This window comes from Callorhinchus milii, unplaced genomic scaffold (genome assembly GCF_018977255.1).
Source record: "Callorhinchus milii isolate IMCB2004 unplaced genomic scaffold, IMCB_Cmil_1.0 Scaffold3, whole genome shotgun sequence".
Classification (NCBI taxonomy): domain Eukaryota; kingdom Metazoa; phylum Chordata; class Chondrichthyes; order Chimaeriformes; family Callorhinchidae; genus Callorhinchus; species Callorhinchus milii.
Genome location: NW_024704744.1, coordinates 2,541,759 through 2,565,874, shown reverse-complemented (window position 1 = coordinate 2,565,874; position 24,116 = coordinate 2,541,759). Strand labels below are relative to the sequence as shown.

At 46.3% G+C, this 24,116-nt stretch overlaps 1 protein-coding gene across 3 annotated transcripts in view; it reads left to right on the top strand.

Annotated features, from left to right (window-relative positions):
• Positions 1–24,116, top strand: part of col12a1a (collagen, type XII, alpha 1a) — a 152,836-nt gene that overhangs the window by 96,391 nt on the left and 32,329 nt on the right. For all 3 annotated transcript variants that reach the window (XM_007906341.2, XM_007906339.2, XM_007906340.2), the window contains 8 exons: positions 1,367–1,505; positions 2,200–2,342; positions 2,895–3,004; positions 15,501–15,659; positions 16,219–16,296; positions 21,270–21,356; positions 22,759–22,812; positions 23,647–23,742. In XM_007906341.2, the coding sequence (XP_007904532.2) occupies positions 1,367–1,505; positions 2,200–2,342; positions 2,895–3,004; positions 15,501–15,659; positions 16,219–16,296; positions 21,270–21,356; positions 22,759–22,812; positions 23,647–23,742 (866 nt within the window). The remainder of the gene's footprint in view (positions 1–1,366; positions 1,506–2,199; positions 2,343–2,894; positions 3,005–15,500; positions 15,660–16,218; positions 16,297–21,269; positions 21,357–22,758; positions 22,813–23,646; positions 23,743–24,116) is intronic.

Below are 24,116 nucleotides of genomic sequence, written 5' to 3'. Positions count from 1 at the left end.
GAAAAATTCTTCGGTTCAGTCTTTGATCTGTCTTTTTTATGAAGTGTTGGTGGGGGGAAAATAACACCTCAACTTCAGCAATCCACATGGAATTCAGAGTTTACCATGATTCTGAGCTGCCTTCAATTTTTACGGCAGGCTGAGACTGGGTGGAATTTGGGTTGGTGGGAGGAGTGCAGATATGGGGCCGGGAAGGGGTGGGAGAAGGGGACAGAGAGGCTACGGATGGGGAGAAGGGATGGAGGGGCGGAGATCTGACAAGCCATCACACACCTCTCTTCACGACTCTCTTCACAAAGCAAAATCTTGGAAACGGGGAGGGTGAGGGAAGAAAAAGTGTTAGAAGAATGTCTCGTGGGATTACAGACCTGACGACTGAAGAAGCCTTGGAGCTATTAGGTCTGTCCGTTTACAGATGAGCCTAAAGCAAAGCAGCATCTCAGGAGGAGCCAGCCTACAAAACTGATGACTAGAAGCAAACTTGGCCACCTCCGAAGGAAGGCCCGTCAAACCTTAGTCTCAGAGGGGACTTTATTATCTCAATGAGATTGAGAAAGTTAAACCCAGAACAATATGTTCAGATGTGGCACATCAGTCGAAAGAGTGGTGTGAGGGGTAATTTCAGGATAGACACTAGGAAGTATTTCTTTACACAAAGCAGCAATTAACAACTGGAAGAGGGAGTTTACAGGAAGGATGGGCTGAATGGCCTTCTGTGCTCTGAATTTCTTTGGTTTTATGGTTTTCCTCAGCTCCACTATCCACAAAATGCAACTGATTCAAAACTCCTCCTCCCGTACACTCACCTGTACTAAACTTCCCATCACACCGGTACTCACCAGTCTCCATTGGCTCTCCGGCCTGTTACTCCCCACTCCATCAGTGAAGTTGCTACCCTGTGTGAAGGGCGCTATGTAAATGCAAGTAGGTCCTGGAAGGATGAGATTAAGTGGCCTGAAGCGCTTTCTTAATCCTCACCTCTCCTATGATCTAAAGTTTATTAGTGCCCCGATAAAAGAGTTGGTGCCCTATTGAGGCCTTTCAGTTGTGCTTGACAAAATCTACCCATTCATCTGCAAAGCACACAGAAACCACACTTGGCAATAAATCCTGTGCATCGCTTTGAGGGATCCTCCCAACACGAAAGGCGCTGTGCCAAATATAAGGATTATTATTATGATAATTTTGACCCCGCCCAAGAGAGTTTGCAGCACAGAAGGAGGCCATTTGGCCCATCAACACCTATGCTAGTGCCAGTGTTGTTATCTGCCCCCCCACCCAGCTTTTTCCCCACACCCTTCCTTCTAAACACAAAGAAAAAAAAAATCCTTAACTGAAGTTCCTGCTGGATTTCTTTGCTCTCAAGGCTACAAAATGATGGAGGCTTTCAATCTGACGGAGACAGAAGCTTCCTCTCTGCCAGGCGTCTCCATGGAACCCGGATCCTTCAATAGCTATGTGGCTTACAGACTTCACAAGGACACCTACCTCAACCAGCCCACAGTGTAAGTTTTCCCAGCTTGGCTTTGTCCGACGTGCTCTCACCCCCTCAGTCAGACGTTTATGGATTCAATTCAATCCAGGGAGAGAGTGTGTATTCCGTTCCAGACTCAGGGAAAGTTCCTTGTGTCGGTGGCAATACATGAAGTGTGTCCGCTTGGCACAGTCGAGAGCACGCTCACCTCTGAGTCAGAAGATTGTGGGCTCAAGCCCCACCCCGGGACTTCAAACTCATATAATTAGACTGATACTCCATTGCAGTGATGTGGGGAGTGCTGCATTGTCAGAGGTGCCGTCCTTCGGATGAGATGTTAAACCGAGGCCCCATCTGTTTGTTCAAGTGGATGTTAAAGATTCCACAGCACTATTTGGAAAGAGAAGGGAGTTTTTCTCTCCCGGTGTCCTGGCCGACAATCCCCCAAGTAAAATTAATCACTCAATCCACTAAATATTTGTGGGACATTGCTGTGCGCAAAATTGCCTGTCGCGTTTGCCTACAAAGTATACTCAGTCACAGCACTTTGAGATGTTTCATGACATGTACTTTGTCAAATGCAAGGAATATTATTATATATGGAACTCAATCTAGTTTGGATACTCTTAAGCACTTCCCTCATGGGTCAGACACCCAACTTCATCTCCTCACGCCCATGAATCTCCATCTCAAAGGTCTCTCTGTTTTTTCTGTTGGTGACACAGGGATATTCACCCGGATGGCCTGGCGCTCACCTACACCATCATGCTGATGTTCCGCATCCTGCCTGAAACCACCTCAGAACCGTTCGCTATCTGGCAGATCACAAACCAGGACTACAAACCCGAAGTCGGTGTGCTTGTCGATGGTAAGTAACCATAGGAGTCAGCCTGGCTCAGTCGCTAGCACTCTCACCTTTGGATCAGAAGGTTTGTGGGTTCTAGAGGTTGATGCTCGGGTATAGTGCTGGGAATGGCCTCATTGTCCTCGCTCTCGCCCTTCACATGAGACATTAAACCGAGGTCCTGTCTGTCCATGTTCAGAGGTGGATGTCAAAGATTCCCTGATGCTATTCGTAAAGAGAGGGGAGCTTCTCTTTCCCAGTGTGTGGCCTCCAAATAAAATCGGTCACTCACTTCACAGCTGTTTGTGGGACATTGCTGCGTGCAAAATAATAATAATAATAACTTGGATTTGAAATAGCACCTGGTCACGTCTTTGAGACGTTTCATAGCGCTGTATCAAATACAAGAATTATTAATATTATTGTTAATGGTTCAACAACAAATACACAGAGCTCGCGAAGCGCTTTGAGACGTCCTCCCGACGTGAAAGGCGCTGTATCAGAATGCAAGGATTATTATTATTAAGTTACAAAGTCGGGTAGTAATTCTCATCTAGCTTTCCTTCTGAACCACAGGCAACAGCCAGACCCTGTCATTCTTTAACAAGGATGAGAGAGGCGAGTCACAGACCATCACGTTTGACAGTGACGAAGTGAAGAAGCTCTTCTACGGGAATTTCCACAAGGTCAGTCTCGGTGCCTGTTTGTGGTTGACAAACATGAGGCTTCCTCTTCCTAGATTGTCAATTGACCTGATGGCTTTTATTTTAATATGCACTATATTATTCTGAACCCTAACCAAGACAGACTGTAAATGATTGAATCAGACTGTTTGACCCAACTCGTGTCGGCCTGTCTCAGATGGTTGCACTCTCGCCTCTGAGTCAGAAGGTTGTGCTTTCAAGCCCCTACATTAGGACTTTGAACGCACACAGTCTAGGATGCCACTCCAGAGCAATGCCCCTTCAGGTTGATGCTAAAGAAGGGAGTTCCTCTCTCCTGGTGTCCTGCCCAACCATCCGCCAAATAAAATTGGTCACTCACTCCACGCTGGTTGTGAGACATTACTGTGAACACATTGGCTGCCGTGTTTGCTTGTAACTACACAGTCACTATACATTACAATGAAATCCTGAGAAGCACTTTGTCTCGACAGTGTGATGAGGCGCTGTATCAAACGCAAGGATAATTATCATTCGGAAGGTGGGTGTTGAAAGCGGGTGTAGCAAGGCAAAGGTTAGTAAGGTGATGGGGGCTTGAACCTGCGCCCTGCGCCCCTCTAACTCGGAGGCCAGAGTGTGACTGACAGAGCCAGGTGGACGCCCAACACGCGGGTATTAATCAACATAAGTGGAAGAATTCCACTCATCTGTGTAGCTCATCACACAGCAACACTGAATCCTTTTCGCTTCCAAGAACGTGTCTGGTTCCTTATTCAGGAACCAATTATATCTCCTTTGGGCCCGAAGGCTCCTTTGGGTCGTCGTCTCACAATGATAGAGATCATGTGTAAATCTGGAAAAAATCGACCTTGGTATTTAACCGATTCCACGGTCCCTTTTTTTTCTCCTTTTGGCCACTTAAACGGGAAACAAAAATTAAGATGGAATCGAAGACTTGTGTAAAAAGAAGGTCCCTCGCGATCCTGGCTATTCTAAGACGATGCCAATCCAAAATATTCTTAAGTTTCTTTGAAGAAACTGCTGAGAGGCGTCTTCAAAGTTAAGGCAGTGATCATCGATTTGCCAAATTCTGTCCTGTTTCAAAATGCTAAGGTTATCAGAGTAAATCTAGATCCGAGAGTAATGTTCTCTGGAGAGGATTTTGGGCTCAACTTTGTAATCTCGAGTTCCTCCTTTTCAAAGCCCTGAAATCTGGTTTCATAAATAATTCTGCGCATATTCATTTCGCCCACAAAATACAGTCAATCCACTTTACAGTATATTCTGTGAAGCGTTTTGAGATGACTCAACGATGTGATAAGACTCTATATCAAATGCAAGGATTATTATCATGTGTGCTTTGAGCTCACATAGTCCAGGCTGACACTCCAATGTAGTCCTGGAGGTAGCTCTGTATTGTTGGAGGTACCGTCCTTCAGATGAAATGTTAAACCAAGGTCCCCTTTTGCCTGTTCAGGTTGGACGCTAAAGATCCTATGGCAGTGTTGGAACAGAACAGGGAGTTTTTCCCAGTGTCCCGGCTGACATGAAATTAATAATCAAGTTTATTGGTTGGACATTGCCGTGTGCAAATTGGTTGCTGCTTTTTGACTACAAAATACACAGTTTTGAAACGTTTCGAGAACATGACGAGGCGAAACACAATACAATTAACACTTATACGACACCTTGCATGTCGGGAGGATGTCTCAAAGGACTTGACACTGTTGGTTGGACACCTGAGCTGGGAGTGGGTGCTGAGGAGGGGAGTGGGGAAAGTTGACCGAAATCTTGGTCTAAGAGGTGCGTTTTAAGAATGGAAATCAGTTTGGAGGGAAATCAAATGCAAGGATTATTCTTATTATAATTCAGATTGATATCATTTCTTATTTGGAGTTTTCATTCTTTTTTGGGGGGTTGGAGGAGAGGGGTAAGGGGAGTGAATCGGGGGGGGGGGGGGGGAAGGGGTTGTGGTGGGGGTGAAATGCGACTGGAATGGACGGAAACAAGAAATGTGGAGTATGAACGAAGAGAGAGAGAGAGAGAGAGACTTTTCCAGTGAGGGGATCGATGTGTGTGCTGCTGCTGCTTTTAATTACAGCCCCGGAATCAGATCAGAGGAAATTCTTTCTTGCACATATTTTTTCAAAGTGTAAAACTTGAGAAAAAGTGTGAGAGAGTGGGAGAAAAACTCTGCTTCTTGAAACAAAGATTATCAATCTTTGGACCGAGAACCTTGGCAGTACTCTCGAGCTTTTCACATATTTGTTCTCCTCTGCTTCCCTCGTGGGAGGAAATCCAAGAGAAGACGACCGATGTACTACGCAGAGGTTAAGTGCCGTCATTCGCAAGAGACGTCAATCTGAGGTCCCCTTCTTTGCCTGTTCAGGTGGCCATTAAAGATCTGTAACGCTAATCGAAAAAGAGAAGGGAATTCCTTAGATTGCGCCTGAAGATTTTCCTCTTCGACAGTGCCTGCGGTCACCTTCTCTTCTTCCCTTTTTATGGTATATTCTGTGAAGCGCTTTGAGACGTCTCGAAGAGATAATAAGGCGCTATATCAAATGCAAGGATTATTATTATTATTATTGGCATCAGGCTCCACCACTGTTAAGTACTCTGAGATGCTACACTGCGGGATATGTGCTATATAAATGCAAGTTGTTGCTGTTATTTCTTCCCGGTGTCCTGGCCAACAGGACACGGGGCATGGCTGTGCACAAATCGGCCGCTGCGTTCGTCCAGAAAAGTGCAGTCACTACACTTTACAGTATATTCTGTGAATCACTTTGAGACCTTTCTCCCATCATGAAAGGTGCTGCGTGAAATGCAAGGATTATTATTATTAATAAACGGGGATAGGAGGTGGCAGGGCCTGTGCTCCAGAGAGCTTCTTGGCACTGTTACTTCTTCCTTAAGACTGTGCACATGTCAAAAACGTCCTAATCTTGATATTTCTCCAGTAGAGAGCTGCGTTTTATTTTGGGTCAACTGGATGTTCGACACATGTGGAAACCCATCGCCACCAGAATATCTACACCGGACTGAGAGTTCCACATATGTTTAACACCCACACACAGGAATATTCAGTTTCTGGAAAGGAATGTGCGTTCTCTCCCTGGATGGACGCACCCATCTTACCTAATTTCTCAAAGTAGTAGGCACAGGTTGGCAAGGCCTGGGCATCCCAGAGTGTGTTGGGGTAAACTGCTGGAGTCTAACCAGCTAAAACCGCAAAGCTGACCTCGACAGCACTGTCTGGCAAGCTTTCCGGCTGCTTGTCCAGCTAGGACCACCCTATCCATTTGGGCTTTGGCTTGCGGGGTTAACAGGAGCTGAGTGGGAAGAATCGCTGTTCTCACTGACTGGAATCCCCCTAGTTTTCCTCTCCAGAACCTGATGTTGGTGATTAGTGTCTTAAATTAAAATGTTTTTGTTCCCTGGAGATGGCAAAGTTTTTGAAAATTCCTCAATTCCGGCTTCATTGGCATGACAGCTTCATCTACTTTCTGGAAAAGGAGCTCCAGTGAGGAGAGCGAGCACCAGCACAGACATGATGGGGAAAGAGCGAGGGGATGGAATTAGAGTAGAGAGCTCCAGTGGGAGACTCCAGGGCAATGCTGATGACAGCACAACCAGCGTAGCTCACCGGCAAGACTTAGATGGGCCAGACTGGCAGGGATCCTCCCACTCATCTTCCGTTAACCCTGCAAGCCTCAGGCCATCAGGTTCTAGCTGGAGAAGCAATGGGAAGGCTTGCTGGAGAGTGCTATGTGGTTTTAGCTGGTTAAACTCCAGCAGTTACCCCTACGCACACTCTGGGGTTCCCAAGTCTTAGTTCTGCGCCTGTTGCTCTCCAGAATTACATAAACAGGGTGCGTCCCTCCTGGAGAGAGTGCACATTCCATTCCAGACACAGGGAATTTCCATGTGTAAGTGCCACACATATGTAGAACTCTCATTCTGGTTTGCGTAATATTAAACACGGTGATCGATTTCGCATGTGTCGTCCACCCAGCTGACCAAAACAAAGCTCTTCACTCTTTATGATTGTACAAGGTTTAATTAGGCGATATCAAAGTCTTTGTTTTTTGTTGGCTGAAAAACAAATCCAACTTCTTTGACCTTTCCTAGGAAACTGAATTCCTGGCAGCATCAGCCTCCACGGCTGCACACTCAACCTCACTAAGCCAGTCAGGACTCTGGGTGTCTTGTTTGACCCTGAGCTGTCCTTTCTCCCCCACATCTGCGCCATGACCGGCACTGCCTACCACCACCTCCACAACATTACCAGACTCCGCCATTGCCTCACCCCTCAGGCTGCCCAAACCCTCACCCACACATTCGTCACATCAACGTCGAATATGGAAAGTCCCTCCTCATCGGTCTTCCCAACTCTTCCCTTCACAAGCTGCAGATCATCCAAAACTCTGCAGCTCGTGTACTCTCACGCACCAGGCTCCGTGACCCCATCACTCCCACCCTCGCCCGACTCCACTGGCTCCCCATCCCCCAGAGGATCGAATTCAAGATCCTCGTCCTCGCCTTTAAGGCCATCCATGGCTTTGTCCCCTCCTACCTCTCTGACCTGCTGACTCTCTACCAACCTGCCCGCTCCCTATATTCATCAGGCTCCGGCCTGCTCTATGTCGCCCGCCAGACCCGCCCTACCATCGGTGACCGGGCTTTCAGCCGCCACACTCTGGAACTCCATCCCACGGTCCCTTCGCCTCGCTTCCTCCCTTGTCTCCTCAAGACCCTTCTCTTCGATCGCGCCTTCTGTTGCCCTCCCACCTCTCTGCCTTCCCTCACCCCTACCCCACCCCTCTTGGTGCTCGGGTCCTGACCCCTGACTGTCCAGCGCCTTGGGACATCCTCCAGATGTGAAAGGCGCTCTCTAAATGTCATTTTGTTGTTGTTCCTAATTCTAGGAATCCTTGCGCTTCTTGTATTCCCAGCTCTGTGTCACGCTGTGGTCTCTGCAACTCACTGCTTCATTTTCTCTAAACTTGGATCGAGAAGATAATCTTTATTAAATTTTTCCAATTCCATCAGCCCCCCCCCCACACCTCCACCGACCCTCCCCCACCACCCTGCCTTCACAATTTTACAGTGGGTGGGAGCATCTCGTGTGAAAATGGGATCTTGAATGGGATATCCGCCAGAGAGATTACTTGCGTTAATTGAAGCCTGTGGTTTGCAAGTGAGATGATAATAATCATCCTTGCATTTGACACCAGGTCACCTCAGGTCAAGATCTCAACCAAATTACGATACCACCGACAAGGCAGCTCTCTGCTGGCACTGTATTCCGTTGTCAGCCTCGACTGTGAGCTCAAAACCCCTGACATGGGTCTTGAACTCACAACTTCTGACTCAGAGGCAAGAGCGCTACCTACTGAGCCAGACCGACAATTCCCTCTTGATGTTAGTTTTCAGAGGTTTTACTTCTGGGCAGAGACTAGTTAAGGGAATTGGGGTCATTTTCAAAAGATCAGACAGATCTGACAAGAGGATTTTAAAATTGTGAGGCGATTTGATATCTGCAACGAGGAGAAATTATTTCCAACAAAATAATTGGAACAGTGAGTTTCTAACCAGAGGGAAGAGATTTCGAGTCAATCCCAAAAGACCAAAGGGAGAGGTTAGGAGAATATTTTTACACAGTGTGATATTTCAGACTTGGAATGCCTGTCCTGGAACTGTGGGTTCAGGCAGAATGCATATTAGCTTTCAAGAGGGAATGAAATAAATATCCGAGAAAACAAAATACGAAACATTCTCACAAAATGCACATTCACTGCACTTTGCAGTATATTCTACATTTTGCGATGTCCTCTTGGCGTGAAAGGCGCTATACCAAATTCAGGATTATTATTATTATTATCATGAATGGGAAGAAACGATTGCTTTTTCAGAGAACCAGCACAGGCGTGATGGGCCAAATGGCCTCCGCCTGTGCTGTAAATTTCCACGGTTCTATGACAGAGGTGTTTAAGACTCTGAAGAGGCACCAGAATGCACCAGCACAGACTCACTGAGCTGAATGGCCTCCTTCAGTGCTCGGAATTTCTGCACAGCTTAAAATGCCACATTCGGCAAACTGGATCCCCTAGTATCAAATCGGGACGTGCAGTTGGAAAACATTGATTAACCGGATCCAGCAAAACCAGAGGTCAGCAAAATGGGCAGAACCTTGGATCCGGAAAGGTCCAGGCAAAAAAAAAAAAGTTTGTCAAGCAAAACAAAACCTGGGATGTGGGGTGAGGTGGGGTTTGAGGTAAAGGGTGCTTTTGTTTTGCACGTATTGCAAAATCGGTTAGGTTTTATACGGTGGGGGTGGGGTGGGGGGGCGCGGGAAGGGTATATTTAAGACACAGAGCCGTTACCTAGTGATCCAATGTGGTAGCAATGGGCTCTGCCATCAGGTTTGTCTTAACAAGTGGCAAGACTGGCGCGCCGAATGTTGCTTTTGGAGGCAGCTTTTTCATTTGGCACGTCAGCCAGTTGGGCTCTAGTTACTCACTGAGAGCGAATCAAAGGCAGCAACCGCAGAACCGCAAGGGCAAGCCTGTCTGAATCGGCCGTTAAAGCGTATGTCAGAGCAGAGCCAGGCAGAGCCAGCCAAGCACAATGTAATCCCCTGACGACAGGCACTTTGAAGCTTGGGCCCTGAGCACTGACTCCTGTAGACGTGTTAATAAGCGGCAGTGCAGAGTTCAGTTTGGCAGCAACGAGGCTTCAGGGACCTTCAGAGAAAATGGATCTCTGCAGAACCGTAGCATGTCGAAACTTCTCGAGAAACTTCATGAGCGATTGCTGCAGGGATTGTTTTTGTAGGTCAGCTCGGCAGTCAATCTGCGCACGGAAAGCAAGTTCCACGCAAGCAGCCACGAGGAGAATGACCGGTTTTACCTTTGGGGGGAATTGTCGGTCAAGTGCCACCGGGACTTGCACCCTTTTCTTTTCCGATAGTGCCACGGGATCTTTAAAGCCCGCCCTGAACAGGGTGTTTTAGTTTAACGTCTCAATGCAATGACAATTCAGTGCTCCCCTTCCCCCTACCCATTACTGCGCTGAAGTGAGGCTAGACTGTGAGGCCAAAGTCACCAAGTGGGTCTTGACCCCACTGCCCCCCCCCCACCACACACACAATTAGTGACAGTGCTACCAACTGAGCCAGAACTGATGTATAAGAAGTGAATAAGGATTTAGAGACTGTGGAGAATAGGATATCACCAGCCAAACAATGAACCATAGAAACATATGTTTAATTTAGCACAAAAACAGTCGAGTCCACGCCAAAGATTTTCTCCACATGAACCATCCATTTATATTCCACACACACGCACACACGCATGCGCCCTTAAATATTCTAATAATATTCCTTGTATTTACTATGATAAAGTGAAGCTTGGGTTTCTCGACTGTCTACCCCTTCCTCGCTCCCTCCCTTCCCTCCCATCACCCTGACCACTTCCCCTCTGCTCGGGTCCCGACCCAACTGTCCAGCGCCTTGGGACGTCCTCCCGACGTGAAAGGCGCTCTACAAATGCAATCTTGTTGTTGTTGTATGCCTTGAGTGTATTTTATGGGTGAATGCGGCAGCTAATTTGCATAGAGTAATGTCCCACAAAGTGAACAAACAATTTAATCAGGTTGATTGTTGATCGGAGCACCGAGAGGAAGTCCCTTCTCTTTTCGAATAGCACCGTGGGATCTTTCACTTCCACCTGAACAGGTAGGCGGGACCTCGGATTTAACCTCTCATCCGAAAGACGGCACCTCTGACAATGTAGCACACCCCTAGTACTGCGTTGGAGTGTCAGCTTAGACTTACTATTCGAAATCCCAATGTGGGTCTTAAACACACAGCCTCCAGATTCAGAGGTGAGAGGACTACCGACCGACCTCGGCTATCCAATTCCTTTTAAACAAATTGACCGACTCTGCCTCAACTCCGGTTTGAGGCAGAGAATTCCATACTCCTGCTGCGCTGTGTGTGGAGGAGGTTGTTTCTGCCCCCCCTTTAATTCTCTCCGTGTTGATCTTTAACCTGTGCCCCTCGCAAGGCTGACTCTCTGATCAGGGGAGATAATCCCTCACTGTTTGCCTGATTGCAGCCTTTCACAATCACGAAGACCTCTATCAGGTCACCCCTCGAACCTTCCCAAATAATAATCCTTACATTTCGTGTACAGCGCCTTTTACGTCAGGAGGTTCTCTCAGAGCACAGGATACACTGTAAAATGTAGTGACTCTGTTTGTGTGGGTGAATGTGGCAGCATTTAAAAAGCCCCAACTTCTCAAGTCCCTCTTCAAGACTTAACCCGGTACCATCCCCGGTAACATTATACGTTACCTAGGAATTCCACACCGCTCATTCATCTCTCGCTGAGGAGCAGCCTGGTTACTCCCCTCTTGGAGCTGAGCAGCTTTCTGGATTTAAAGCTAGTTACTGTGTTTGATGAGCAGAGCACACAAGCCTCTGGATGCCTAATCACAGCATTTAAGTTTCATAACAGCCATCGAGTGCTAACAGATGCGCTCTGGAAGCCAAGAAGTCAGTGCGATTGAAGATCTGTTTCACTTTGTCAATATCAGATGGGGCTTCAAACCTAGAAATACCCCTGAGACCACTTCACCTTAAAAAGTACTGCACACGTGTGCAAAAAAAAAAGTCACTACGGTTGGCAATAATCCCAGTGAGGCACTTTCAGATGTCTTAACATGGTAAAATACCATAAGGAAATCAACAACAACAAATTATATTTGTAGAACGTCTTTCACGTCAGGAGGAAGTCCCAAGGTGCTGAACAGTCTTTACACTCCAATGTGAGGCCTCTCAAACGTAGTTTGGGGAGATGGGGTGTAGGAAAGGGGATGAAGGGCATCATTTGGTAACGTTTTATGAGCAATTCCTTATGCTGGTTAGAATTCTCTGTCTCTGTCGGCACTTGTTAACGTGTGCCCAGTTGGGTGAGGGCTGAGCACTGCGCAGATAAGTGCGAGAGTTTAACGAGCCGCTGGGAATCATTGAGTAACGCAGTTGGAAGGAATCTCAAAGGATTTATGTGCCGGCACTGTAAACCATTGCAGAGCAATTGTGAAGATGAGGAGTGAGTTCCTTTTGTCCAGACTGAAGCCATTACTCCATTACGTAGTCGATGTACTCCAGCCCAGTCGCTTCCATCTAACATGCTGTTAAAATAATATCTTCACTCCACTTATCGTGCTTAATAATAATAATCCTTACATTTGATATTGCGCTTTTCACGCTAGACGTCTCAAAGCGCTTCACAGAATACGCTGTAAAGTGAATTGACCGTATATTTGTGGGCGAAACACGGCAGCCAATTGCGCACAGCAATGTCCCACAAACAGTCGTGGATTGAAAATGATCGATTTATTGTTATAGTTTCTTGTTATGGAGGGATTATTATTACGTGTGTGGAGTAAGGAAACTTGCCCAAGGTTTCGCCCTCTGCCTGGAATTGAACCCAGGTGTCTCGCTTGCAAGGCGAGTGCTCTAACCACTGAGCTACAGGACTCCACGCTAGTTATGAATCCTGAGCCAAGCAGGTCTGAAGTATTCGAGGGCACTGTTGGTTGCACACCAGTTAACCTGGCTCGTCAGCAGGATTCGGAAGGGCAGACTAGGGGTAGGCAATCTTCCCACTCAGCTCCTGTTAACCCTGCAAGCCATAGCCCTGTTGAGTGGGGTGGTCCCAGCTTGACAAGGAGTGGAAAAACTTGCCAGACAGTGCTCTGAATAGCCAGCTAAGCGGTTTTAGCTGGTTACACTCCAACGTTACTCCAATGCATACTCTATGGGGGTGGCAAGGAGTATCGGAGGAGAGGGTAGAGAAATTGGATAAGATAAGAATAAACTGAGAGGGGTACTAAAAAGATTGATAGTGCTCAAGGTAGATAAGTCACCCGGTCAGGACGGGATGCACCCTACTGAGGGAAGTACAGGTGGAAATAAAAGAGGCTTTGGCCACTATCTTTCAATCCTCTTTGGATACCGGGGTGGTTCCAGAAGACTGGAGGGTTGCAAATATTACTCCCCTGTACAAAAAGGGGCAGAAGGATTAACCCAGGAACTACAGGACAGACAGCCTGAAGTCAGTAGTGAGGAAATTTCTGGAGACTATAATACGGGACAAAATAAATTTTCACTTAAAAAGAAGGGTTAACTTACTGAAAATAGAGGGGAACCTGGAAGCTAATGTTAGTGAGGAACTTAAAGAAATGAACATCAGTAAAGCAATAGTACTAGAGAAATTGATAGGATTAAAAACCGATAAATCCCCTGGACTTGGTGGCCTGCATCCTAGGGTTTTAGAAGAGGTGGCTGCAGAGATAGTGGATGCTTTCCTGGATTTTGGAATAGTTCCCATTGATTGGAAGATCGCAAATGTAACGCCGAATTTAAGAAGGGTGGGAGACAAAAAATGGGGAACTATAGACAAGTTAGTCTGACATTGGTGGTAGAGAAAATTCTAGAGTCCTTAATTAGGGTTGTCGTGGAGTACTTAGAAAATCATAGATAGGAGGATCCAATAGATGTGGTGTACTTGGATTTTCAGAAGGCATTCGACAAGGTGCCACATAAAAGGCTATTGCATAAGATTCAAGCTCATGGAATTAAAGGTAATATATTGTATGGATTGGAGAGTGGCTAACAGGAAGAAAATGGAGAGTAGAGATTAACGGGTCCTTCTCAAGTTGGCAGAATGTGACTAGTTTTTTGATGAAGTAACGGAGAGGGTGGATGAAGGTAGTGCAGTTGATGTAGTTTATATGGATTTTCAAAAGGCATTTGATAAAGTGCCACATGAGAGAACTTGTAAGCAAATTAGAAGCCCTCAGTATTAAAGGGACAGTGGAAGCATGGATACAGAACTGGCTGGGATACAGAGAGAAGAGAGTGGTGGTGAATGGTGGTTTTTCTGACTGGAGGGAAGTGGTGTCCCCCAGGGGTCAGTGTTGGAGCCACTGCTGTTTTTGATCCATACAGGTGACCTAGACATGGGTATAGAGAGCACAATCTCCAAGTTTGAGCTAGGAAAAGTAGTAAACAGTGAGGAGGATAGTAGCAGACTGCAAATGGACATAAAAAAATGGACAAAAGTCAGGAAGTTATGATGAACCTCTATAAAACACTGGTTAGGCCTCAGCTACAGATGGTGTTCAATTCTGGGCACAGCACTTTAGGAAGGATGTCAAGGCATTGGGGAGGGTGCAAAGGAGACTAACCAGGATGGTACCAGGAATGAGGGACTTCAGTTATCTGGAGAGGCTGGAGAAGCTAGTAATATCCTCCTTGGAGCAGAGAAGTTTAGAGGAGACTTAATAGAAGTTTTCAAAATTATGAGGGGAATTGATAAGGTTAAACAAGGAGAAACTATTTCCACTGGTGGATGGGTCGGTAACCCGAGGACACCGATTTAAAATAGTTGTTAAAAGAAACAGATGAGGAGAAATTTTGCAGGGCCATTGGGAGAGCGTGTAGGAGTGGGATTGAATTGGATAGCTCTTTTCAAAGAGCCGGCACAGACATGATGGGTCAAATGGCCTCCTTCTGTGCTGTATAATCCTATGATTCTATCGGTCCCTGTGTTCTGACCTCAACCACCCTTTCCAGAAGGCGCTTTTGTTAATTACCCGCTAGTTAAAGAAATATTTCCTGGTGTTTGTCCTGAAATTTCCCTTTGCAACCTGACCCTCAACAGATCTAACAATGTATTTCCATCTCATGATCTTACTCTTTGACAATGCCTTTGGCCATTCTCCCACTTGCAAACCCTTGATTGTCCAGTACCTTGGGACATCCTCCCAATGTGAAAGGTGAGTAATATAAGTAAACATAAGTAAACCAAAAAAATTATACTGTTCTGGGTTTTACTTTCTCAGTGTCTCATTGGAAAGGAGAAGGGGATTTCTTTCTGCTGGTGTCCTGGCCAGCAATCCTCTGAATAAATCGGTTGCTTACTTCGTGCTTGTCATGGGTAAATTATGTTTGCCTACAAAATACACTTCACAGCATTGTGAAGTGATGCCCAACATGAGAAGCCCTGATAGAGATCTTTAAAATGATGAGGGTCTTTGATCGAGTCAATAGGGACAAATTATTTCCACTGTTCGTGGAAATTGGTGAGTCAGTGACTGGAGGGCAACAATTTACAATAGTTAGCAAATGAGAGGTTAGGAGTTTTTTTTTCACACGCAGAGTGGGTTAGGATATGGAAATGTCCTGCCGGGAGCTGTGGTTGAGGCAGAATCTAAATTAGCTTTCAAAAACAAACTAGATAGATATATAAAAAGGAGAAAGCTATCAGGATAATAGGGCGAAAGGGCAGGTAAATGGGTCTGAAAGGATTGCCCTTTTAGAGTCGACACAGACTTATTATTGTCAGTCGTCAGAATGAGACTCTTACTGGTTGTGAAAAGGTCTCACTCGTGTCTCCAATTGCTGACTGTTATTAACCCTTTCACCTTCCACCTCTGTGCGCAGGTCCATCTCCTGGTGAACCAAGACAGCGTGAAGCTGATTGTCGACTGCCAGGAAGTTGAAGAGAAGCCGGCAAACCCACACGGAAACATCAGCACCGACGGCTTTGAGATCTTTGGAAAGCTGGTCAAGTCCCAGGGAGCCAAGGGCAGATCAGCTACAGTAAGTGACGGAGCCACAAGTTGGTAAATTGCGTTGTGTGCTGTACTAATTTATCACATTTTCAGAAATGCAGTCAACCGTGCTGTTTGATGACCTAGTCCAGTCTTTAGTTACTGACCGGTCTTGGTGACTACATTTATTAGCACTGTGCTATATGGAGTTTCACACACCACAGTATCTACCCCCCATTGCGCCCCCATTGCCCACACGCAGACAAAATTTGCAGAACGGAGACATGGTGTTGAGTCTCCCACTTTCTGGAACTCCATCTTAGATTCCCTCCAACTCACTCTCTCCCTCCCCTCGCTCAAAGTCAGTCTCAAGACCTACCCCTATAACGAGACTACCCCTCCATCCCCCTTGGCTCTCACTCCCAGCTTGTGATCCCAGTCATCTTTTTTAAGTGCCATGGGACATCCTATAGATGTGAAAGATACTGTATCAATGTAAATGTGCATTGGGCTATATTGAGGCCAGTCCAGTCCCTGTGCTGGTGCTGGGCAGTGCTCAAGGGCCAATTCTTGTTACTGACATCAACCTTCTTCTCTTTGCTCCTCAGTTTCAGCTCCAGAGCTTTGATATCATCTGCAGCCTGGGCTGGGCCATTCGAGACCAGTGCTGTGACCTTCCATCCATGGTGAGTTTCTTCCTTCACCGGCCAAATGGGTGGGGTTGCAGAGGCATAGAGGAGACTGAAGGTATCGAGGGGGAGTGCTCCTTCCTTGTGTGTGTGTGTGGGGGGGGAGGGGTGGTCACAGGGAGAGGTGAGTGGGGTGTCATTGAAGCGGAACTGTAGAACAACTCCAAGCTCAATTTGGATTCCAGCAGTATTCCAGGGCACTGCTGACGAGAGCACAGCCACCCTGCCTCATCGGCAGGACTTGAAGGGGCAGATCAGTCACTGGAGTCAGGGATTCTTCCCACTGATAGAATCATTTGGCTCATTATGTCTGCATTATTATGTATATTTAAAAGAGTTATCCAAATCAATCCCACTGCCACGCACTCTCCCCATAGCCCTGCAAACGTCCTCCCAAAATAATTATCTACTTCTCTCTTAAAAGTTGTTATCAGATTGGCTTCCAACACCCTTTCAGGTAATGCATTCCAGATCTGAACTCACTGTGCGAAAACATTTCCCTTCACCTCACCTCTTTCTTTTTTCAACTATTTAAATTGGTGTCCTCGGTTTCTCCTTTTTCACCCTCATAAGGGAAACCCTCATAATTTTGAAAACTTCTATTAAGTCTCCTCTTAACCTTCTCTTCTCCGGCCTCTCCTGATAACTGAAGTCCCTCATTCCTGGTACCGTCCTGGTAAATCTCCTTTGTACCCTCTCCAATGCCTTGACATCAATCCTAAAGTGTGGGGCCCAGAACTGATCACAGTCTCTCGCTGAGGCCTAACCAGTGTTTTATATAAAGGTTCATCATAACTTCCTCTTTGAAATGTTTGTGTTCTATGCCCTATTTATAAAGCCCAGTATCCCTATGTTTTTCACAGCTTTATCTTCCTGTCCTGCCAGACTTACTGATATGAACCCTCAGGTCTCTCTGTTCCTTCACCCCTTTAGGATTGTACCATCAGCTTATATTGCCTCATTCTTCCTCCCAAAATGCATCATTCACATTTCTCCACATTAAACTTCATCTGCCACGTGTCTGCCCGTGTTACCAGTCTGTCTATGGCCATTTGCAGTCGGTTACTATCTTCCTCACTGTTTACTACTTTTCCTAATTTAGTATCATCGGCAAAGTTGGAGATTGTACTCCCTATACCCAAGTCCAGGTCATTTATATAGATCAAAAACACCAGTGGCCCCAATACTGACCCCCGGGGGACACCACTGCACACTTCCCTCCAGTCAGAAAGACAACCGTTCACCACTCTCTACTTTCTGTCTCCCCGCCAGTTCTGTATCTATGCTGTCACTGTTCCTTCAATACCATGGGTTTCTACTTTGCTTACAAGTCTCTTATGTAGCACTTTATCAAACGCCTTTTGAAAATACATATAAACTACATCAACTGCATTACCTTCATCCACCCTCTCCATTACTTCATCAAAAAAATATCAGGTTTGTTAGACACAATTTGCCTTTAACAAATCCGTGTTGACTGTCCTTTATCAAGTCATATTTTTCTAAGTGAAATTTTATTTTCTCCCGGATTATAGTCTCTAGAAGTTTTCCCACTACTGACGTAGGGCTGACATCGTTCCTGGGTTTACCTTTCTGCCCCTTTTTGTACAGGGGAGTAACATTTGCAACTTTCCAGTCCTCTGGCACCAACCCCGGTGTCCAAGGAGGATTGATGGATTGTGGCCAGAGCCTCCGGTATTTCCACCCTTACTTCCCTCAGTAACCTAGGATGCATCTCGTCCGGACCAGATGACTTATCTACCTTGAACACCGACAAACCTTTTTAGTATCTCCTCTTGGTTTATTCTTATCTTATCCAATTTCTCCCCTCTCCTCTGATACTGTGGCATTGGCTGCATTCTCTTCTTTTGTGAAGACAGATGCAAAGTACTCATTCCGTATGTCATTCATGTCCACTGCCTCAACAAGATTTCCTCTTTGGTCCCTAATTGGACCCACTCTACCTTTGACTAACCTTTTATTCTTTATATGCTTATAAAATACCTTAGGGTTCCCTTTTATGTTACTTGCCAATCTTTTCTCATACAATCTCTTTGCCCCTCTTATTTCTTTTTTCAGTTCTCCTCTGTATTTTCTATATTCTATTTAATTATCTTCCGGATTTCATAAGCCTCTTTTTTTCTGTTTTATTTTAATCCCAATTTCCTTATTCATCCAGGGAGGTTTGGACGCTCTACCGTCCCCCTTTGTGGGAATGTATTTGTTCTGTCCCAGAATTATCTCCTCCTTGAAGGCTTCCCATTGCTCGTTAGGTGTTTTACCTGCCAATTTTTCTTTTCAGCCCACCTTGTCTAGGTCCCTTTTTAACTCACTGAAATTAGCCCTCTTCCAGTTGAGTATCTTCACCTTTGATTGTTCCTTGTCCCTTTTCATAAGGACTCTAAACCTAATACTGTTGTGATCACTGTCGTCCTGATGCTCTCCTACTGAAACCTGCTCCACTTCATTCCCCAGAACTAGATCCAGCACTGCTTCCTATCCTTATTGGGCTGGAAACATACTGATCCAGAAAGTTATACTGCACCCATTTCATAGTAATCCTTCCTCCCTCCTCCTCCTTGCACTGCCAGTCTATGTTAGGATAATTGAAGTCCCTCTATCACTATTCTATTGGTTTCACATCTTTCCAAAATCTGCTTGCGGATTTGCTCATCTCTCTCCTTAACACTGTGGAGTCCTGTAACTCAGTGGTGAGAGCACTCGCTTTGCAAGCGAGAGACCTGGGTTCAATTCCCAGCAGGGAGAAACCTTGGGCAAGTTTCCTTACTCCACACAGAGCCTAATAATAATCCCTCCAAAACAAAACAACAATAAATTGGTCATTTTCAATCCACGACTGTTTGTGGGACATTGCTGTGCGCAATTGGCTGCCACATTTCGCCCACAAATATGCAGTCACTTCACTTTACAGCATACTCTGTGAAGCACTTTGAGAAGTCTAGAAGACGTGAAAAGCGCTATATCAAATGCAAGGATTATTATTACAGTATTCACTTAACATTGTAACAGCTCCTTTTCTGCTCCTTAACTCTAACCAAATAGATTCTGTTTTGGACCCTGTGTCTTTAATCAATATTGCCACCCCACTCCCTCTCTTTTTTTCTTTCCCTATCCCTCCTGAATACATGGTAGCCAGGATTATTCACCTCCCATTCCTGCCATTGCTTGAGCCAAGTCTCCGTTTTTGCCAATAAATCATAACCCTATGTGGCAACTTGAGGCTGCAGCTCACCAATCTTATTTGTCACACTCCAAGACCGATTGACTCTGCTCTGCATTTCTCCCCCATCTAATCCCTCCTTTTTCTAGACTACTCCCTATTGTATTGCTATTCATCTCTCTGAGCCCTCTGTGTAAGTTTTTTCTCCTCTCTGATTCCAGATCCTGATTCCCTTCCCCCCTCAAAATTAGTTTAAACCCTTCCCCAAGCATTAGTTAACCGCCCTGCGAGGACATTGGTCCCAACCCTGTTCAGGTCTAACCCATTCACCTTGTACAGGTCCCACCTTGCCCAGAACTGGTCTCAATGTTCCAGGAACCTGAAGCCCTCATTTCTGCACCATTTCTCCAGCCGTGCATTCATGTGTTTGATCCTGCTATTTTGATACTCTCTTGCATGAGGCACTGGGAGTAATCCAGAGATCACCACCTTTGACGTCCTACTCTTTAGCTTTTTCCCTAGCTTCTGATGCTCAGCCCTTTTTTTCCCCTGTGTCATGGATTCCAACATGGACCACAAATTCTGGATGTTCGCCTTCCCCCTGTAGAATGTTTTGCACCCGTTCTGTGATGTTCTTTATTATGTTAATTGATTATGCAACATCCCGCACCATTGCCTGACTCCACCACTGCCTCAGCCCTCATACACACATTTGTCATTTCAAGGCTCGACTATGGAATCTCCCTCCTTGTCGGCCTCCCCAACTCTTTCCTCCACAAGCTGCAGATCATCCAGAACTCTGCAGCTCGTGTCCTCTCTCGCACCAGGCTCCGTGATCCCATTACCCCCCCACCCTCGCCCGGCTCCACTGGCTCTCCATCCCTCAGAGGATAGAGCTCAAAATCCTCATCCTCACTTCCAAGGCCCTCCACAGCCTTGCCCCTTCCTATCTCTCTAACTTGCTGACTCCCTATAAACCCGTCTGCTCCCTCCACTCAGCAGGCTCCGACTTGCTCCAGGTGTCCCGTCCAGCCCACCCTAGCATCAGAGGCCAGACTTTGTTGCCTACAAAACACACAGTCACAGCACTTCACCTTATATCCTGTGAAGCACTTTAAGACATCCAAAAAGTTTAGTGCTCCCAGATGCTACCCACGTGTAAGGTATTATACAAATGCAAGTTGTTGATTTGTTGATGTCCTCCCAACATGAAAGGAGCGATATCAACACCAGCTTGTGTTTACCCAGCACCCTTCATGTAGGATAGAGTTTCAGAGCACTATGGTATCGGGGAGGGGGAGGGGGAGGTGACAATAAGTGCAGTTGAAGAGGTAGATCTTAAGGTGGGACTTAAAAATAGATAAAGAGAGGGCGAGATGGAGGGATTGAATCAGTTTGAAGGCTTTGTAACAATGGTGGCAACGATGTGAAATAGAGGAGCAGAGGAGTGGGGTACGAGCAGGTTAGAGAAATAGAGATAGACAGGGTGTGAACATGGGAACAGTAATAGACTATGTAGCCCCTAGAGCCTGTTCCGCCACTCTATTAGATCACAGCTGATCTGTATGAGCCTGTGAAGGGATTTGTGTCTGAGGGTGCGGATCTGGAAATCAATCCTTTTGGAGGTGGGAGCTAGTGAAGCCTCGTGAGCATCAGAGTTATGGGGGTGCGGTGTTTGGTACGGGTGAGTTTTGTACGACCTTGTCAATGGTGGCACATCAAATGTCAGGATGACTTATTTTATTGCTAAATCTGGCAACAGCACTCATAGATGTGTTCACGTTCACAGAGGATTGAGGCAAAGTGTCCTGCCCTCCCACATGCCTGCACCTGCACTCAAGACAGCATTGGACCCCCTGGGCCCCCGGGTCCTCCGGTGAGTATCAAATAACTTAGAGTCCCATAGTGAAGTGGTTACAGTACTCTCCTCGCACACGATTCCTGGGGGGGGGCGAAACCTTAGGCAAGTTTTCTTACTCCACACGCCTCTCTTTATCACATAGAAGTAGGAACCCGGTTGGCGGATCGCTTCCTGGGGATAATAATCCCTCCAAAATAAAGCCACTTAATCCACGTCTGTTTGCGGAACACTGCTGTGCGCAGTTGGCTGCCATGTTTCGCCCACAAAATACAGTATATTCTGTGCTTTGACACATCACAACGATGTGATAAGGCCCTAGATCAAATGCAAGGCTTATTATAATTATTTTTCTCTGCGTTCACGGGTATAGGTGTCAGCAAAGCTTCGGGCTCGTGGGCGGAAGACTCATCCATCACTGGCAGGGTGTAATTACTGAACTTGAATCATGATTATGAGATGAGAATGGCAGGTGCAGATCTGGGCAGATCAACACCCTGCGGCTTCACTGCTTCAGTGGCCACGTCTCGTTCCACACCCTGACATCAACAACCCTTCGATGGAAGGATCCTCCTAACCTCACCCCGATTCCTCTGCCTCTCGCTTCCAGCTGCAGCAGAAAGCCATGGGTTCAAGCTTATGGCAGGACTTTGAACTCAGTCCAGGCTGACACTCTGAGACAATGCTGGTGGGAGAGCGCCTCATTGTCGGGAGGTGTCGTCCTTCGGATGAGATGTTAAGCCGAGGTCCTGTCTGCCTGATCTGGTGGGCTTTAAAGATCTCATGGCACTGTTCGAAAAGAGAAGGGAGTTCCCCTCTCTCAGTGCCCTGGCCAACAATCCCCCAAATAAAATTGGTCATACACTACATGGCTGTTCGCAAATTCACATTGCTGTGTGTAAATTTACTAAATGCAAGGATTATGTTATTATAACATTGTGAGCAGATGCCCCTACCAGATACAGTAGACTCCTCTCAACCTTGTCCAGATGGGACGAACATGGCTTTTAACTACCCTTTGCTGTCAGCCTGGCTCTGTCAGTAGCACTGTTACCTCCGTGGTTCAAATCCCCTCTCCACACTCACTGGCTGACATTCCAATGTGGTGCTGGAGGGAAAGCACTGAGGTGCCATCCTTCCATGTCACTATTTCGATGCAGTGATGGGGGGGATGATAGGGTGGGTGTTCTGGAGGGGTGAGATCAATGGGTCTTCTTCATCCAAACCAATCTTGAGAGCCTTTCAAAAAGGGAACCGGTTAAGCACCTAGGCAAGAAAAAACACCAAGGGATTTGGGGAAAGCGATGGAAAATGGGACTAGTAAGAAGCTTATAAAAAGATTCAAGAGATAGTGATAGCTCTGGCACAATGGGCTGAATGACCTCCTTCTGAACTGACCATGTCTGTTTCTCATTGACAGGGATCTTTCGGAAGCAAAGGTCCCAGAGGAGAAAGAGGCAACAATGGAGCACAGGTAGGCAGCTAATGTGGCCTTGCCCTTTTGGTGTGGATCTCATGCCAAGCGGGCGATTAGAGGTCCCAGGTCAGGCTCCTCGCAGAGCTTCAGCCCTTGTGAGCATTCTTTGCGTTGAACCTTAAGATACCACTGGTCAGTAGAGATTCTTGACATCAGTCTTAATTTAGTTTTGCCCACAATACACACAGTCAAAACCACTTTACCGTATATCCTGTGAAGCACTCTGAGATGTCTCAATGATGCGACAAGTCATTATATCACTGTGGAGTCCTGTAGCATAGTGGTCAGAGCACTCACATCACGTACGAGAGGATCCGGGTTCGATTCCCGAGCAGGGCGAAACCGTAAGCAAGTTTGCTTACTCCACACCTCTCTGTTTACCCAGCAGTCAGTAGGAATGGTTGTTAGTCAATTGGCAGATCGTGTTTCCAGGGGTAATAATCTCCTAAAAACACTGACTAACTAAATAAATAATAACAATAATGATTTGGTCACTCAATCCAACTGTTTATGGGACACTTCTGTGCGCAATTGGCTGCCCCGTTTCACCCACAAAATATATAGTCAATTCACTTTACAGTATATTCTGTGAAGAGCTTTGAGACGTCTCGAAGACGTGATAAGACACTATGTCAAATGCAAATATTATTATTCACTTTGTGGCTGTTTGCTGGACATTGCAGTGTGCAAAATACACAGTAAAAATCCAGTGAGGCGCTTTAGAGTCGTTGCATTTGATATAGCGCCTTATCAACGATGTGATAAGGCGATATATCAAATGCAAGAATAGTTGTTGTTATTACTAATTATTTTCTGTATTATTACATGCAGGGTCCCCCTGGTACTCGTGGAGAGCCTGGCAGTCCAGGTTCCCAAGGTCTCCCAGGTCCTCAAGGCCCCATTGGATTGTCCATTCCAGGAGAGTCTGTAAGTTTATGTAGACTTTTTCCTTCTTTCTTAACTCCCCTCCTCCCCCCCCACTCCCATTTGCCCGCAACCAGCTGGACCCCACACTCGTAGCTTAAAGACTGAAAGTTAATCCTCTCAATCTTCAATGTGTCCAATTATTGTTGTGTGTGTGAGGTGGGTGGGGAGAGTGGAGGGGGGTGGGGGGGGGGATGTCAATGGGGGAGCTGCCAGAGAAATTCCACTGTCTTTTTACATAGGCTAAATACAGCCTTCATCTGTCCATCGATGAGACGCTAAACCGAGGTCCCATCTGTGCCCATTCTGGTGAATGATAAAGATCCCGGAGCACTATTCGAAAAGAGAAGGGAATTTCTTCCAGTGTCCTGACCGGC